Source organism: Balaenoptera physalus (assembly GCF_965194825.1).
Source record: "Balaenoptera physalus genome assembly, chromosome: 18".
Lineage (NCBI taxonomy): Eukaryota > Metazoa > Chordata > Mammalia > Artiodactyla > Balaenopteridae > Balaenoptera > Balaenoptera physalus.
This window is the reverse complement of record NC_138899.1, coordinates 48,652,928-48,673,134: the sequence shown is the minus strand read 5'-3', so window position 1 is coordinate 48,673,134 and position 20,207 is coordinate 48,652,928. Positions and strand designations below refer to the sequence as shown.

Genomic DNA, 20,207 nt, shown 5'->3' with positions numbered 1-20,207 from the left:
AAATAGCATTTACCCAGAGATTGACAACAAACTCATAAACGTTGTTATTCAACCAAATATTCTAACTGGAGTTTATAGAAAGAGTGCAAACTATTTCAACTTGAAACCAAATTACAATTTAACCTAATGCCAGTATCAGGGAATAAACAAACATAGAAGAAACTTAAATATCACTTTTTTTCTCACATGCTATAAATTTTAGCAGAATAGACAAGAAATGAGATGAATATGCAGCATGCTGCACAACTCTACTTTGGAATATAATCTGGCTGAAACTGTTCAAGCTTATGCATAAGCACCTACAATCACAGGCAACTGTTATGTAATCCAGCAGAAAAGAACACTGCTACTTACAAAAAGGGTTTCATTCACTTATTTGCTTTTCAACTTTTCTAAACAAATGGCCATTTCTTCATAAATTACATAAAGGATAAAATGGTTATTTCACAAAGCACAAAGGCTGACGTTTCTAGAGAAGAAAATAAGACTAAAAAAAAGCCTTCATCGTTTGGAAAGGCTGTACCTGCACACTTCCTAATTAGTGAAAGAGCAAGCTTAAACGTTAACATAACCTTTATCCTTTTAAAACTCTCCTTTCTATCCATTTGACTGGTTCCACGAACTCCCACCAGGCAAAATCTAAGGCTCCTAAATCATTTATTTTCTCATTTATCTGGATCTAGAAGAAACAACGAGGCACTGACATTATCCCCCTGACAAACACAACCCATGAATCAAGTTGACAATAGCCTTACACTTCTACCCTCTCTTCCTCCTCCTCCCATTTGGATTATTATTTGGATTGCTTTTAAACAACCTCTCCCTGAAGTTTTCAATTTCTACCTGAAGGAGAGGGAGATGGGTGACAACTAATAGATCAGAACAAAGCATTACCATAGAACCTCTCTCGTTTTATCTGGTCAACCCAAAATATACTTTTATAGTTTATAAGAAATAAAAAACACCCATGATACGGAAAAGTAGATTTGTAAAAAATGCTAATACTTGAAATAAACGAACTGCTAGTAACACCCATGATACAGAAAAGTAAATTTGTAAAAAACGCTAATACTTGAAATAAGCAAACTGCTAGTAGGAATCTATAGCAGTCAATTAGCACTTAAAGAACTAACACAAACGAGTTTTCCTTGGTGTTTCATTCAGACTCCTGGTGACCCTTAAGACATCACTTACACATCCAACACAATAGGTGTTCATTTGTCTGACTGAAGAAATAGCTATGCATAAATCTTTAACACCAACAATGAAAGCAGAAAAAAAGATTAAAAATGAAAAAAGAAAAATTATCTTTAGCATGTACCCAGAGAGTGGCAATGTGGAATAAAGATAGCAATAAGAACCCTCCTCCCACCAACTGTACCAAAAAGTATCAAATTCAATTTTATCAGTTCACTTGAGCTCTTCTTTCTTCCTCTGGACCTTAGTTTCAAAGATATCTGAGTTGACTACAAAGCTAAGAACACAAAGACATCTCAGTATTTAACTCTATGTGTACTAATTTATATCTTTTCTTGCTTAGACATGGTATTCACCAAAGCAGAAGAAACAGACTAACTCATTCAACAATACATGAAGTATGCACTGTGAAGACACGAAGGGAACAAAGATGAATAAAGTTAAATGTTCATAGTCCAATAAAATAGAGTTCTTATGAAAAGATTAGAAAACTGATCTAATGACATAATAAATAAAAGAAAACAGAAATGTATCATACATAGCCACTCATTTAATCAGTAATGGAGGATATACTCAGTTTAAAGGATAAAAATTAGCAGAACTACACGTCTACCTCATTGGAAGGCGAGTGTAGTGAAGGGCTAGCCAACTTAATTCAAATAACTGAAATGTAAAATGAAAAAAAGGCCTTTACCAAATACTTTAGGAACAGGAAAGAAAAAAAAAATTAACTCTTTTCTGGGGCTTTCTACTCCGTGCAATGAAAGGAAAAAGAAAGGAATAAGAATAGGAAAAGATACAAAAGTTAGTCACAGATATTCTGATTACATACATAGAAAAATATGAGGAACTCTACAATTAATAAAAACTGAGAGTTCAATAAGATTACTGAATACCAAAAGCAACACACAAATTAATAATCTTGGTAAAAATGTTAATTTTTTAAAAATACTAGTTACATTTTAGAAATAAACCAAGGATTAAAGCTCATAAAAGATGTACACGACCTCTAGGGAGAAAATTATAAACTTGTACAGTTCAGGAACAGAGAAAATCGAAATAAATAAACAGATAGATATAAGATATCCAATGTTCACAGAAAAATTTAATATTACAAAGGCATTTATCCTGTCTAAATCAATAAATTTATTGCAATTCCAATCAAGATCCCAACAGGGTTTATAATAAAACTTAACTAATTGATTGTAAAATTAATATAAAATCACAAAGGGGCCAAGAAGAGCCAGGACAATTTTGAAGTAGGGAAGGGGGTCCTAGATATGAAGGCTTATTATACAGTTATATTAATTAAGACAATGGATATAAATGCAGAGCTAGACAAACAGACCAATGGACAAAATCAAACCTCAGAAACAAACCCACATATGAGCAATACCTTGATGTATAACAGTGGAGATATTACAAATGATGGACAAGAATGGCTATTCAATAAATGCTGCTAGAAAAACTAGTTATCCATGTAGGAAAAGTATTGGATCCAATCTCTCACGTCAGACATAAAGATATCATAATTCTAACAATTTTAGGAATATAGAAGAACAGATCTATGATGTCAGGATAGAGAAGGATTTCTTAAATAATACACTTATGACATATTTAAGACCGTTTAAAAATCAAAATGGAGCAACTATGGCTCAGGCATCCAAAATGGAGCCAGACCATTGTTGATGTGTTTTCAGATACATTCCTGCATCTCTAAGAACTTGAATTTTCTCTGAACTGTATCAAACTCAAGAACAGGACCAGCCATTTCAAAACAGTATCTCCTAGTATCTGCTAGCTGCACCCTTGTAGTTTTCTAACAGAGAAGGACAAACCTGACTCCATATTGTATCTATTCCTTTAGCTCTAACCTTTGTGCTCTGTTGCCTTGCTTAGTCATGCTGACTCTGCACCTTTGTAAAAGAAGTTGCCTATAGCCTAAAATATACATGATAGCCCATTCTTAAGGGTCTGCCTCCCAGGCTTGACCTCTAAGGTATAAAACTTTCATTCCTATAGAGATAAAAAGTTCCGGAACAGAAATAACATTTGTGTTGTTGAAGATTTACAGGAACATTGTGATCAGACCTAAGTGGACAGCTGCAAGAACAAGGGATTCCTGCACCAAGAAGTCTGCAACAACAAGCCACACCTCCACCTCTTTTAGTATAAAAGCCTGAATTCTAACTCAGGTAAGATGGTTCTTTGGGACCCTAGTCCACCATCTTCTAGGTCTGCTGGCTTTCTGAATAAAGTCACTATTCTTTGCCCCAACGTCTCAGTCTCTCCATTTATTGGCCTGTCATGCAAGGAGCAAGTTAGCAGCTTGGACTCCGTAGCAGTTTCAAAGTCCATCCCCCTTCACAGCTATGTAATCAGTTCAGACCCCAGCCAATTCCTGATTAACAAGCACCCTTACTTCTTTCCAACTCCAGTCCTAATTCTTGACAAACAACTTATGGAAATAACCTTGCAGTTTTTTGCCTTTATAACCCTCCCCCATTTTGTAGTCCAAAGGAACACAATTCAAATGGTCCTTGAATCTTTATCTCCTGGGCTGCAATCCTAACAAACCCTAATAAACACCTGTTTATTCAATCAGCTCTCTGTTTCTGAAATTTTGATTAACAATACAAAAAGCAGAAACCATAAAAAGATTTACAAATCTGGCCACATTGATTTTTACATTTCTGTACTTTCATCCATCCTACCACCCCCAAAAGGAAGTAAAAAGACAAGACTCAGACTGGGACAAGATACTTAGAAATCATATAAACTGACAAGAGCATTAAGGATATGTGATGAATTCTACAAATCAATAGGAAAAAGAGAAAAACCTCAATGGAAAAAACTGGCAAAAGATATGAACAAGAAATTCACGGAAGAGTAAACCAAAGGGCCAATAACTGTGTGAAGAAATGTTCAACCTCACTTATGATCAAAGAAAAAAAAATTGTTTAAAGTATTAGGTAACCTGTTTATATCCAACAGACTTTCAAAACTTAAAAAGCCTTATTATACCAATGCAAACTCAGTGACATTCTACAAACTAATCAGGTGGAATCTTCAAGTGTCAAATTCATAAGATACAAGATTAAGGACCTCTTCTAGACTGAGGAGATTTTAAAACATGACAACTGAATACAACACACAGTTCTCAACAGGATTCTTTTGCTATAAAGAGCACTGCTGGTACTACTTGTAAAACTTAAGACTGTGAGGATTAGTTGACAGAAATTGATCAGTGTTAGCTTCCTGATGGTGGTGGTTATATTGTGGTTGAGTAGGAGGATGTCCTTTTTTGTAGACTAATACTAAAATATTAAGGTATTATGAGGCATTGAGTCAGCAACTTACCAGCAAGTAGTTCAGAAAAAAAGTTTTTTTCCTGTACATTTATCATTAAAGACACAGAAAACTTTTTTTTTAACATATAGGAATAAAACCAACAGATTCAGGGTATTGTTCACCTTTGGGAATTAAAGAAGAATGTGATTGAAAGGAGTACACAAAGTATTTCAATTATCTATGTTCTATCCTTTTTTGTATACCTCACATACCCTATTTAAAAACACCACTGAACAAAAATAGATTCAACTTGATAGTACATCCTGAAAATTGTTTCAAAATTAACTTTTGAATGCCTTTTGTATTATCTATACTATGTTTCCGCACACTAAAAGCTAAAATATGTATTAAATAGTAGGTCATCTAAGATCTTAATGCCAATAAACACTTCAAACGCATGCTTAAGAGATAATGCTGATGGCATTTTATAAATGTGCTCCCTCCTACATTACAATACAGCCTAGTAAACATCTTCCCAAGAAAAGATTAGAGCATTACTATTCATACTTAAGTACTTCATGCAACTTTATTAAACCATTTCTTCCATGCTTACAAATGATGACAGGAAGTCCAGAAATTAAATAATTTTTGTCAGAGTAATTCTGTCATCATTGGCATTCATTTAATGCCTGTTGATGATCACATCTTGATAGATGATCTTTCTTGCAGCTTTCGTTCTCTCAACAGATAGTGAAAGTGAGAAAACAAAAAAAAGATATTAATGCGTGAAATCTCTCTTCCTATTCATTATTTTAACATTTTTGTATTATTTAGCAAACTGGCAATTAAAGCTAATTTCCACCTAAAAACAGTACTGAAGGTGAAAAGAAATGTAAAGTCTTAGAAATCTTAAAAGTTAGAAACATGCACCTAATTCAACAGGCAGTTATTTGGGATGATAAACCAGTTGGATGATGCTGCATGGATTTAATCTAGCAGAGACACATATCAAAATAATACATAAAGGCTCCCATCAAGCCTCTTAGATACCCTCAAGCACCAGAGGGCAGACAGCAGAAGCAAGAAAAACTACAATCCTGCAGCCTGTGGAACAAAAACCACATTCACAGAAAGATAGGCAAGATGAAAAGGCAGAGGGCTATATACCAGATGAAGGAACAAGATAAAACCCCAGAAAAACAACTAAATGAAGTGGAGATAGGCAACCTTCCAGAAAAAAAATTCACAATAATGATAGTGAAGATGATCCAGGACCTCGGAATAAGAATGGAGGCAAAGATCGAGAAGATGCAAGAAATATTTAACAAAGACCTAGAAGAATTAAAGAACAAACAAACAGAGATGAACAATACAATAACTGAAATGAAAACTACACTAGAAGGAACCAATAGCAGAATAACTGAGGCAGAAGAACGGATAAGTAACCTGAAAGACAGAATGGTGGAGTTCACTGTTGTGGAACAGAATAAAGAAAAAAGAATGAAAAGAAATGAAGACAGCCTAAGAGACCTCTGGGACAACATTAAATGCAACAACATTCGCATTATAGGGGTCCCAGAAGGAGGAGAGAGAAAGGACCAGAGAAAATATTTGAAGAGATTATAGTCAAAAACTTCCCTAACATGGGAATGGAAATAGCCACCCAGGTCCAGGAAGCGCAGAGAGTCCCATACCGGATAAACCCAAGGAGAAACACGCCGAGACACATAGTAATCAAATTGTCAAAAATTAAAGACAAAGAAAAATTGTGGAAAGCAGCAAGGGAAAAATGACAAATAACATACAAGGGAACTCCCATAAGGTTAATAGCTGATTTCTCAGCAGAAACTCTACAAGCCAGAAGGGAGTGGCATGATATATTTAAAGTGATGAAAGGGAAGAAGCTACAACCAAGATTACTCTAACCGGCAAGGATCTCATTCAGATTTGATGGAGAAATCAAAAGCTTTACAGACAAGCAAAAGCTAAGAGAATTCAGCACCACCAAACCAACTCTACAACAAATGCTAAAGGAACTTCTCTAAGTGGGAAACACAAGAGAAGAAAAGGACCTACAAAAACAAACCCAAAACAATTAAGAAAATGGTCATAGGAACATACATATCGATAATTACCTTAAACGTGAATGGATTAACTGCTCCAACCAAAAGACACAGGCTTGCTGAATGGATACAAAAACAAGACCCATATATATGCTGCCTACAAGAGACCCACTTCAGACCTAGGGACACATACAGACTGAAAGTGAGGGGATGGAAAAAGATATTCCATGCAAATGGAAATCAAAAGAAAGCTGGAGGAGCTATACTCATATCCAATAAAATAGACTTTAAAATAAAGAATGTTACAAGAGACAAGGAAGGACACTACATAATGATCAAGGGATCAATCCAAGAAGAAGATATAACAATTATAAATATATATGCACCCAACATAGGAGCACCTCAATACATAAGGCAACTGCTAACAGCTATAAAAGAGGAAATCGACAGTACCACAATAATAGTGGGGGACTTTAACACCTCACTTACACCGATGGACAGATCATCCAAAATGGAAATCAATAAGGAAACAGAAGCTTTAAATGACACAATAGACCAGATAGATTTAATTGATATTTATAGGACATTCCATCCAAAAACAGATTACACTTTCTTCTCAAGTGCACACGGAACATTCTCCAGGATAGATCACATCTTGGGTCACAAATCAAGCCTCAGTAAATTTAAGAAAATTGAAATCATATCAAGCATCTTTTCTGACCACAACGCTATGAGATTAGAAATGAATTACAGGGAAAAAAACGTGAAAAGTACAAACACATGGAGGCTAAACAATACGTTACTAAATAACCAAGAGATCACTGAAGAAATCAAAGAGGAAATCAAAAAACACCTGGAGACAAATGACAATGAAAACACGACGATCCAAAACCTATGGGACGCAGCACAAGCAGTTCTAAGAGGGAAGTTTATAGTTATACAAGCCAACCTAAAGAAACAAGAAAAATCTCAAATAAACAATCTAAACTTACACTTAAAGGAACTACAGAAAGAAGAAGAAGCAAAACCCAAAGTTAGCAGAAGGAAAGAAATCATAAAGATCAGAGCAGAAATAAATGAAATAGAAACAAAGAAAACAATAGCAAAGATCAATAAAACTAAAAGCTGGTTCTTTCAGAAGATAAACAAAATTGATAAGCCATTAGCCAGACTCATCAAGAAAAAGAGGGAGAGGACTCAAATCAACAAAATCAGAAATGAAAAAGGAGAAGTTACAACAGACACCGCAGAAATACAAAACATCCTAAGAGACTACTACAAGCAACTCTATGCCAATAAAATGGACAAACTGGAAGAAATGGACAAATTCTTAGAAAGGTATAACCTTCCAAGACTGAACCAGGAAGAAACAGAAAATATGACCAGACCAATCACAAGTAATGAAATTGAAACTGTGATTAAAAATCTTCCAATAAACAAAAGTCCAGGACCAGATGGCTTCACAGGTGAATTCTATCAAACATTTAGAGAAGAGCTAACACCCATCCTTCTCAAACTCTTCCAAAAAATTGCAGAGGAAGGAACACTCTCAAACTCATTCTATGAGGCAACCATCACCCTTATACCAAAACCAGACAAAGATACTACAAAAAAAAAATTACAGACCAATATCACTGATGAATATAGATGCAAAAATCCTCAACAAAATACAAGCAAACAGAATCCAACAACACATTAAAAGGATCATACAACACGATCAAGTGGGATTAATCCCAGGGATGCAAGGATTCTTCAATATACGCAAATCAATCAATGTGATACACCATATTAACAAACTGAAGAATAAAAACCATATGATCATCTCAATAGATGCAGAAAAAGCTTTTGACAAAATTCAACACCAATTTATGATAAAAACTCTCCAGAAAGTGGGCATAGAGGGAACATACTTCAACATAATAAAGGCCATATATGACAAACCCACAGCAAACATCATTCTCAATGGTGAAAAACTGAAAGCATTTCCTCTAAGATCAGGAATGAGACAAGGATGTCCCCTCTCACCACTATTATTCAACATAGTTTTGGAAGTCCTAGCCACGGCAATCAGAGAAGAAAAAGAAATAAAAGGAATACAAACTGGAAAAGAAGAAGTAAAACTGCGAATCCTAAAAATGCCACCAGAAAACTACTAGAGTTTACCAATGAATTTGGTAAAGTTGCAAGATACAAAATTAGTGCACAGAAATCTCTTTCATTCCTATACACTAATGATGAAAAATCTGAAAGAGAAATTATGGAAACACAACCATTTACCATTGCAACAAAAAGAATAAAATACCTAGGAATAAACCTACCTAGGGAGACAAAAGACCTGTATACAGAAAACTATAAGACACTGATGAAAGAATTTAAAGATGATACCAACAGATGGAGAGATATACCATGTTCTTAGATTGGAAGAATCAATATTGTGAAAATGACTATACTACCCAAAGCAATCTACAGATTCAATGCAATCCCTATCAAATTACCAATGGCATTTTTTACGGAGCTAGAACAAATCATCTTAAAATTTGTATGGAGACACAAAAGATCCCGAATAGCCAAAGCAGTCTTGAGGGAAAAAAACGGAGCTGGAGGAATCAGACTCCCTCACTTCAGACTATACTACAAAGCTACAGTAATCAAGACAATATGGTACTGGCACAAAAACAGAAACATAGATCAGTGGAACAAGATAGAAAGCCCAGAGATAAACCCACGCATCTATGGTCAACTAATCTATGACAAAGGAGGCAAAGATATACAATGGAGAAAAGACAGTCTCTTCGATAAGTGGTGCTGGGAAAATTGGACAGCTACATGTAAAAGAATGAAATTAGAATACTCCCTAACGCCATACACAAAAATAAACTCAAAACGGATTTGAGACTTAAATGTAAGACTGGACACTATAAAACTCTTAGAGAAAAACATTGGAAGAACACTCTTTGACATAAATCACAGCAAGATCTTTTTTTATCCACCTCCTAGAGTAATGGAAATAAAAACAAAAATAAACAAATGGGACCTAATGAAACTTCAAAGCTTTTGCACAGCAGAGGAAACCATAAAAAAGACGACCCTCAGAATGGGAGAGAATATTTGCAAATGAATCAACGGACAAAGGGTTAATCTCCAAAATATATAAAGAGCTCATGCAGCTCAATATTAAAGAAACAAACAACCCAATCCAAAAATGGGCAGAAGACCTAAACAGACATTTCTTCAAAGAAGACATACAGATGGCCAAGAAACACATGAAAAGCTGCTCAACATCACTAATTATTAGAGAAATGCAAATCAAAACTACAATGAGGTATCACCTCACACCAGTTAGAATGGGCATCATCAGAAAATCTACAAACAACAAATGCTGGAGAGGGTGTGGAGAAAAGGGAACCCTCTTGCAGTGTTGGTGGGAATGTAAATTGATACAGCCACTATGGAGAACAATATGGAGGTTCCTTAAAAAACTAAAAATAGAATTACCATATGATCCAGCAATCCCACTACTGGGCATATACCCAGAGAAAACCATAATTCAAAAAGACACATGCACCCCAATGTTCATTGCAGCACTACTTACAATAGCCAGGTCATGGAAGCAACCTAAATGCCCGTCGACAGACGAATGGATAAAGAAGATGTGGTACATATATACAATGGAATATTACTCAGCCATAAAAAGGAACAAAATTGAGTCATTTTTTGAGACGTGGATGGATCTAGAGACTGTCATACAAAGTGAAGTAAGTCAGAAAGAGAAAAACAAATATCGTATATTAACGCATGTATGTGGAACTTAAAAAATGGTACAGATGAAACAGTTTGCAGGGCAGAAGTTGAGACACAGATGTAGAGAACAAACGTATGGACACCAAGGGGGGGAAACCGTGGTGGGGTGGGGATGGTGGTGTGCTGAATTGGGCGATTGGGATTGACATGTATACACACTGATGTGTATAAAATTGATGACTGACTAAAATAATAATAATAATAATAATAAATAAAGGATAAATTACACAAGGGACTTATACACAAGCAGCTCTGAGGGGTGAAATGTCTGTACACTGAACACTGTAAGTCACTGATGAGAAAAGCTGCAAAAGACACAAATAAATGGAAAAATATTTTGTGTTCTTGGGTTGGAAGAATTAGTATTGTTAAAATGTTCATCCTACTCAAAGCCATCTATATATTCAATGCAATCCCTATCACAATTCCAATGGCATTTTTATAGAAACAGTCCTAAAATTTGTATGGAACCACCAAAAACCATGAATAACCAAAGCAATCTTGAAAGAGAACAAAGCTGGAGACATCACACTTCTCAATTTCAAGCTATATTACAAGGCTATAGTAATCAAAACATTATGGTACTGGTATGAAAACAAACATAAAGAACAACAGAACAGAATCAAGAGTCCAGAAATAAACCCATGCATATATGGTCAACTAATATTTGAAATGGGAGCCAACAATACTCAATGGGGAGAGATAGTCTCCTCAATAAAGGAGGAAAAACTGGATAATCACATGCAAAAAACAAAAGAAAGAAAGAAACTGGACTCCACCTTATACCACTCACAAAAATTAACTCAAAATGGATTAAAGACTTAAATTTAAGACCTGAAACTCTAAAACTCCTAGAAGAAAACACAGAGGAAAAGCTCCTTCATGTTGGTTTTGGCAATGAGTTTTTTGAACATGACACCAAAAGCACAAGCAACAAAAACAAAAATAAATGTGAAGGGTTTCATCAAATTAAACAGCTTCTGCACAGCAAAAAAAAAGCCATCAACAAAATTAAAAGGCAACTTATGAAATGGGAGAAAATATTTGCAAACCACATATCTGGTAAGAAGTTAATATCCAAAATACATAAGGAACACATATAACTCAAAAGCAAAGAAACAAAATCTGATTAAAAATGGGAAGAACTAAATAAACATTTTTCCAAAAAGGTTAAACACATGGCCAACAGGTACATGAAAAGGGACTCAACATCATTAATCATTCAGGGAAATGCAAATCAGAACCACAGTGATTATATCACCTCACACAGTCAGAATGGCTGTTTTCAAAAAAAAAAATATCAAGTGCTGGGGAGGATGTGAAAGAAAAGAACCCTTATGCATTGCTGGTGGAGTGTAAATTGTTATAACCACTATGGAAAATAGTATGGAGGTTCCTCAAAAAATTAAAAATAGAACTATCATATGATTCAACAATTCCACTTCTGGGTATTTATTCGAAGAAAGCAAAAACACTTACTTGAAAAGATACCTTCATGCCTATGTCCACTGCAGTATTATTTACAATAGCCAAGATAGAGAAACAACCTAAGTGTCTGTTGAGAAATGAATGGATAAAGAAACTGTGGTGTGTGTGTGTGCATTCCTATATATACATATACATATGAATACTATCCAGCCGTAAAAAAGGAAGTCCTGTCATTTGTGACAACATGCATAGGCCCTGAGGGCACTATGCTAAGTGAAATACATCAGACAGAGAAAGAAAAATGCTGTGTGTTATCACTTGTATGTGGAATCTAAAAATACCAAACTCATAGAAACAGGGTTCATTGGTGGTTGCCAGGGACTGAGGGGTGGGGAAAGTGGGTGAAGGTAGTCAAAGGATACAAATTTACAGTTATAAAATGAATAAATTCTCAGGATGTAATGTACAGAATGGTGACTCTAGTCTAAAAAAATATTATATAGTTGAAAGTTGCTCAGAGTAAACCTTAAAGTTCTCACCACAGGGAAAAAAATGATAATTATGTGAGGTGATGGATGTGTTAACTGACCTTATTGTGGCAATCATTTTAAAAAATATACCTCTATCAAATCATCACATTGTATACTTTAAGTTTACACAATGTTAAATGTCAATTTTATCTCAATAAAACTGGAAAAAAATAAGAAAATAAATTCAGTTTCTGGCTTGTTGAGGTTTAACATCTCTTAGAGAGCTCGATTACAGCTGCTCTTTGTAGAAGACACAGCAAAGAGTCAGAATAGAGGGAATATTCTACAGTATGAAAGGGCTCCAATCCCCTAGAAGGAGTGTGTAGGGAACAATTGATAAAGAAAAGACAAGAGGGACAGAGGCAACACTCTGAGGAAATAAAAAGAAGAGGAGGCATGGAAAGTAAACTGGTATGAATTGGCTAGAGAGGAGAAAAATCAGGAAAAGGAAAAAAGTGTCACGGTACCCAAAGGAAAATGAGAAACACAAACAAGAGGACAGCTGTGCTGTGTTACATGTTGCAAACAGGATCTGATGATTGCCATTTACAGTTAGAGGGGTAAACATCTACAGCAAAACAACAGCAAAAATGAAAAGCTATTGGTAGAAAGAGCCAGAGTAAACTATTCTTTGTGGAGGACAGGCTCTGAATGGAACAAGATAAAGGACAGGAACTGTGGCAAAGGACACATGAGCTTCCCATGGACAGGATATGGATCCCAGGGAGAAGCAGGCCCAGGCCATCTAAGAGATACTGCATCCCAAAGGTGACCCCACCAGAGGAATGCTCTCATGGAAGCCTGGGCAGAAGGCCAAAGGAGACGTCACCAGTGACAAGGGAATTATAGGTGAGACTGGGAGCAGGGGAGTCATGAAAATACCACAGGAGAAAGGAATCCACATTTGTAATCCCCTATACCTCTGACAGGCAAAATGGTCCCCCAAAGATATCCATGCCCTAATCCCTGGCTTCTGTAAATATGTCAAATGACATGGCAGAAGGGGCTCTGCAGATGTAATTAAGGTTACAAACTTTAAAACAGGGAAATTATTTTGGATTTTCTGGGTGAGCCCAAGCTAATACATGAACCCTAAAAAGCAGAGGACTTTCTCCAGATGGAGGCAAGAGATGCCACAGAAGGGGAATTCAGAGAAATTCTAAGTGTGAGATGGATTTGATGTATCTGAGATGTAAGGGCCCATGTGAAGGATAGGAAAGAGGCCTCTCAAAGCTAAGGCAGCCCGCAGAGGACAATCAGGGAGAAAACTGGGACCTCAGTCCTACAACATCAGGGAACTCTGCCAACAAAATGAAATCGGAAGAGGATTCTCCCCAAAGCCTCTGATAAGAGCCCAGCCATCTGACACCGATTTCAGCCTTGTCAGCCTACAGAAACCAGCTGAGTCGACCTGGACTTCAGCCTACAAAACTACGAGACAATACAGTGGTGTGGTTTTAAGACACCAAATCTGTGGCAATTTGTCATGGTCAGCAATAAAACTAACACAACACCCCACGGCACCAGTGCCAGATTATAAATACCCTCGGCCAGCAAAGTATTTTTATTTCTCCTCCCCTCATCTCCAATGTCATCCTGGAGGAGATAGGTTCAGTCTGGAGAGCAGGAAAGAAGGGAAACGCAGTGTGGGGAAACAGAGCAGAGCCCACCAGAGCCCCAAGCACGGCCACGACCACGGCCCCAAGCATGGCCTCAAGCACGGCCACGACCACAGCCCCAAGCACAGCCACGACCACAGCCTGCCCTGGAGGCTTTAAGTGGAGCAGCCTTGAAAGAGGGAAGGTGAGAGGCTTTCTCTGGATAAAAGTTAACTTATTTAAATTAAACTAGGGTTTTCATTATCTGAAAGCAAACAGAAAACTCTGGGACCTGCGGTGAATTTTATCCAGGGGCAGGAAAGAATAAGCTGAAAGAGCTGGTTTAAAGGGGCACTGGCTGGAACAAACAAGTCACTTTCAATCTGTACCTACCATGTTCACCTTGGTCAAAAAGCCAGCTACACAGATCTACTGTGAGTTCAAGAGCAACCACTGAAATTTGACATCCATAAATCAAAGCTGTATACACAGCAATGCTCACACAACTATTTCACATATCTAAGATCTAAAGAGAAACCAAGATGAGTTTTCAGATAAAAATTCTGCTTTCACTGGATGGCAAACAGGAAAAAAAGCCCTTAAGAAGTAGCATAACTAAAAATTCATCACTACTTTTAAAAAGTGCACTGAAAATTTTACCCAGCGACCAACTAAATTAATTTCCTAAATAAAAGTGAAATGAGTACAAATGTTGAAGGATTACACTGTACTTCGCATTCATTAAGTAATCAAGTCAACACACTGTCTTTCAAAGGACCGTCTTGAGGAGGGAAAAGAGGTGTTCTTCAAAACAAAGATTTTACTTCATGAAAAAAATCATCTAAGTACCTTTGATAAGGTTAAACAAGATTTTTTTAAACTGTACAATGCCAAAACAAAGAATCTAGGTACAACCTCTAAATGAAACCTCTTTTTGGCAAATGCCAAAAAATGAATATGGCAGATTATTCAATGTTGCTTCCTCAAAAGAATTTTTATTAATAAAAATGGTATGGATAGGTGCAAGCCAAAAATAAAACCCAACCTAATCTAGCATCCTCCCCAGACATAAAAACAGCTTTAAATTTGTCAAAGATGTGGTATCCCACCTGACAAGCCTGAGATATATCACTAGTCCACATTTAAAGGAGAAAGACCCTTCTCAGCTTTACAATCTCCAGCAGGTTTTCCCTGCATTGACCACTGTGATATGGTCAAGGTATCAAAAAAGGAGAAAAAAAAAAACAAACCTATTCTTTATTTTTTTTAAAGCCTTTAGTTGTGACAAACTCACTCATTAGCAAATTGGGCAGCCCTGAGAAAGCAATAATTCATTTTACTTCTGCTGAGTAAAGTGAGTTTGACTGCAAAAGATCTTCTGCCAACAAGGAGACCTGTTTAAAATTTAACAAGTGGGGCTTCCCTGGTAGCACAGTGGTTAGGAATCCTCCTGTCAGTGCAGGGCACACGGGTTCAAGCCCTGGTCCAGGAAGATCCCACATGCCGCGGAGCAACTAAGCCCGTGCACCACAACTACTGAGCCTGCGCTCTAGAGCCCGCGAGCCACAACTACTGAAGCCCGCGCGCCTATAGCCCGTGCTCCACAACAAGAGAAGCCACCGCAATGAGAAGCCCGCACACTGCAACGAGGAGTGGCCCCCGCTCGCCGCAACTAGAGAAAGCCCGCAGGCAGCAACGAAGACCCAACACAGCCAAAAATAAATAAATATAATTAATTAATTAATTAATTTAAAATTTTAAAAAAAAAGATTTAACAAGTGATCTGGCCCAGTTATTAGATGTGTAAACATTTCAAAAATGCCAAAATCCATCTGCCCTGTTCATACAATTACAATTGATACTCTTAGCTAGGAGAAGGGTAAGAAAGACTAACAGAAAAATACTTCTAAAGTCATCATGTTCAGAACAGAATACGATCAACTATGTTCTGTACTTCCTAGGTAGTTGTACTTTAAAAACTACTAGCTGCTGTAAGCCTCCATAAATGTCTAACATCACTGGCCTACTTGCTTTACTTACTCAGATGACACCAGCAATTATGAGCCAGAAGAAAAATTTTTCGTAACAAGGTAGTCACAAGTGAACCAAAAAAGTACCATTCCAGAATCTCACGGATAATTTAGGTAGTGGTTCCACATATGAGACATGAATGAGGGGGCACTTTATTATCTTGAGTCCTCAAAGGTAGTCTTGAAGAAATCTACCTTACACAAGTCTCATTGACAGATGCAAAGGCTAGCAAAAATGGTTACGTTCTTTTGTTCTAGATTGAAATTATATCAACTTGTGATGATAAAAGAATTACAAAGGCACACCGCAAATTCAGTGAGTTCAAGTGCAGATTTAACTGTTGGAGGACTATGCAAACCTGGTTATCATGAGAACTGAGAAAGGACTCAAACAAGGTCCAAAAATCAGCACACTTAACAATGTACACAGCAGAGAGCTGTGACCGTCATTCTCAAATGCAACCGACCCAGACAGACCACTTAGATAATCTATTTAAGGCAAAAGTATATCATTTGATACTTTAGAGGTTTATGTTTTTATGTATTTCTGTGTAAAACAACTGGTATGACATTTTTCTTTGGATTCTTATTTTTGTAATCCTAAAACTCTATGCCTTAAGTACTACCTTAATGACATCAGAAACCACCTATGGAACCTGAGCTTCAGACATGTGTGGTTCCATTAACATGAGCCAAAGCAAAGGCTTTTTTTTACATCAAACGTTTTATAAGGAATCAAAATTCTTACCATCATCTTTTCAAAAAGCTCTAAGAGTTCCTTCTCGGACAGTGGCTTTGGAATGTTTTCATTCATCTCTGAAGAGCAATCATTGCTTGAAAATGCAGTCTTCAGGTTGGAAAGTGGAGTCCTTTCTTTCTTGCTCCCTGGAATTCTTATGCTGGCAAATCTGTCCAGCTATGAAGAAAGATAAAATAAATAGCACACACGTAAGTATTCCCTTCTCCAACAATATTTACCTAATTCCCAAAATGAAAAAACAAACAGGGTCAATTACATTATCACTGTGATTTCATCAGGAGGCATTCAATTAATTCAGCACTTAATCTTTAAAATTAAAAGAAATAATAAATATAATAATAAGTGTCTTCATAACCATCCTGTCTAAAGGCAGAAGAGTTACACAACCTCAAAAGATTCCTTCTAATCTTAAGATTATAGAATTAAGAGTCTAATAAGTGACGTTTGCTTTACAGATTAACAAATTAAGCATTTTTACAAAGGTAACTTAGCTAATTTAGTGATTGGCAATCTAACTAGTACTCAGTGTCCTGCCCCCCAGCCCCTCATCCAGTGTCCTTTTCATAGTACAGACTATGGGATGGGGAGGTGGGGGAGCAGGGCATGATTTAGGCATTTTAAAAATTGACTTTTACTTACACCTCCATAACTTGTTGGCCTGATAGACATCACATTTCTCTTTATTCAGGTTGGTCTGTATTTGAACTTCATGAACAACTATAGAGTAGCTAAAGCCTCAGGGAATAAAACTGGATTTTGGCTGCAATGAGATTTCTTCTACAATTGTATCATCAAATTGTCCACGGATATTTGAAAATGCGTAGATTAGTTTACAAAGTTAATTGTTCATTCATTGAAAATTGCTTGAATTTCACAAGTTCTATTCCTAATAGAGAACCCAGACACATACAGTGTTTCAAGTGGTAACCAGCAAAAAAGGTAAAGAAGTGTGTACTTAAAAAGCACAATGATTCTGGAATTGTTCAGCATAACTGTGCACACATTAAGCTACTATTTTCACCATATATATGTGTAGTACATAGTCCTGTACTATTCATTGTAGCAGCTACTGGCTACGTGTGGTTATTTAAATGTAAACTAAATTTTTAAATTCAGTTCCTTAGTTGCCCTAGTCACATACCAAGTGCTCAAGAACCACAAGAGACTAGTGGCTCCCATATTGGCCAAAGCACACAAAGTACATTTCTATCATGACAGAAGGTTCTACTGAATAGGGCTACTAGAGCCCATTAAAGAAATATAACACTTAAAATTCTCTGTTTACAAGGACAGTAAATCACAGTATTGATTATTCACTTCACTAAAGAAATAGGACTTTTTTCAAATAATGATATGCAAAGTTAATAATGTTTATCTTTCAAAATAGGTCTTTAAGTTCACTTTGGAGATAATCCCTAGGAAAAACACCATATACTATACACTCACACATGCTCCATCTAACATGAACTAAACATTAAAGTACTAACAATATGACAGCTTCTGGCAGGATTACAAAGTAGTCACAAAACACCACTGCCCTCATCCTAACAACAAAAGAAGCCAGATACCCTACAAAATTGTACTTGCTGCTGTTTTCAACCCATCAGGAAGCTGAGGAAACAAGAAAACCTGTAGAACTAAATACTGGGACGTGACAAACTGCTTTTATCCCTGACGGACAGCTGAAGAAAAATAAAGGTAAAGAAAAACCAGTCAAGTTTTTTTTTATGAACTTTGACAGCTGCATGGGTACTGGCATGAGAGATTAGAATTCCAAGGGCCTTGGTCATGAAGCCCCAACCATGGAGCAAGTCTGCACCCTCTTACCAACTCTTTCCCTCAAGTCTTCACCAGCTACATGGGGTAGGAGGCCAATGGCTGGGGGCAGAGCAGGAAAGCTGAGCGGGATGCTTGCTCCCTGAGGCATAAGAGGTCTCTCCCAATGCAAAGCAGCTGCTCTCCGAACGCTCTGGACCAGACAGAAGACCTGAGAGAAATCCAGGCCTTCAGAGAGCACACAACAGCTGAGCACAGCTGACAGAGAGCACACGAAGGCTGGGAGTAGGATAACAGGTCTCTCTGAAGAAACAGAGAGCCAGCAATGGAACTGAAAACAAAAAAGAGAATGCTACAGTAACCCTAAAAATGGGCATCAGGACTTTAAAGCAGAAAGAAATATTCGACGGTTTTCAAAGCTAAAGTTCAGTTGTAATGTCAAAAAGCAGATTGCCAGAATCTCATTAGCACTCAGATCCTAAGCCCTCAAAACATCTGAGGCCACAGGTGAGCTGAATAAAAAACTGAAGCAGCAGGAAACCAAATCCAGCTCAACTAGAGATCACAGTGACTCAGACCCCATTCCAACAGCCTGAAAGAAGGGCATGCATGCCCTTTCTTGGAAGCAAACATTATTTAATTTCTACTGTAATTAAATAAAATGCCCACCATACAATCAAATATTGCTAGACACACAAAGGAGCAAGAAATGTGGCCCACAGTCAAAAGAAATCACCTAGAGATGGCCCAGAGGGTAGAATTACTAAACAGACTATTTAAAATAAAATTTATAAAAATATGCTAAAGGATATAATGAAGAGTGGCCATCATGCATGAAGGATGGAGAATTTCAGCAGCAAACCATGGACACTATTTTTTTTAATCTATTAGAATGAAAAATGTATCAGAAATGAAGACTTCATTAGATGGCCTTAACAGAACCTGAACATTGCTGAGGAAAGAATTGGTGAACCTAAACACATATCAATAGAAAGTATCTAAACTGAAACAAAAAGGAAAAACAAAATGGGAAAAGGGAAAAAAAAGAATAGAGTAACCACAATCCATGATACAATATGAAATGTAACACAAGGGTAACTGGGGTCCAGAAGCAGAAGAGAGAGGATAGATAGATAGACATATACATATATCAATTCACAGATCCAAGGAGCTCAGCAAACCCTAGAAAGAATACCAAAATAACAAACAAAAAACAAACAAACAAAAAAAAACCTAGGAGCCTCATAGTCAAACTGCTGAAAATTAAAAATAAATGGCAAACCACAAAAGTACAGCCAGAGAAAAGAAGACATTATACATAGAACAAAAATGATACAAATGAAAATTTCTCACCAGAAACAATGCCAGCAAAAGACAAGGGAATGGCATCTTTGAGGTACTGAAAGAAAAATACCCTTATCCTAGAATTCTATGTTTAGTAAAAATACTTTTCATAAATAGAAGCAAAAGAAAGACATTTCCAGACAGACAAAAGCTAAAGAATCTGTCTGCAGCAGATCTCCTCTACAAAAGGTGCCAAAAGAAGCTTTTCAGGCAGAATTGATGGAAATGGAATCCCATATTTACAAAAAGAAATGAAGAGCAATGGAGAGGTTGCTCTATTAGAAGCTGGTGATACAAAGATAAATTAGCTATTTAGAACGTAAGCAACAAATAACAATCCAGTGGAGGAGACAAGCACCTAGACAGGTAATTATAAAGCTATGTAGACA

At 36.7% G+C, this 20,207-nt stretch overlaps 1 protein-coding gene across 4 annotated transcripts in view; it reads right to left on the bottom strand.

Moving 5' to 3' along the window:
* Window positions 1-20,207, bottom strand: part of DIAPH3 (diaphanous related formin 3) — a 569,365-nt gene that overhangs the window by 489,998 nt on the left and 59,160 nt on the right. For all 4 annotated transcript variants that reach the window (XM_082435809.1, XM_082435810.1, XM_082435807.1 and 1 more), the window contains one exon: window positions 16,687-16,854. In XM_082435809.1, the coding sequence (XP_082291935.1) occupies window positions 16,687-16,854 (168 nt within the window). The remainder of the gene's footprint in view (window positions 1-16,686; window positions 16,855-20,207) is intronic.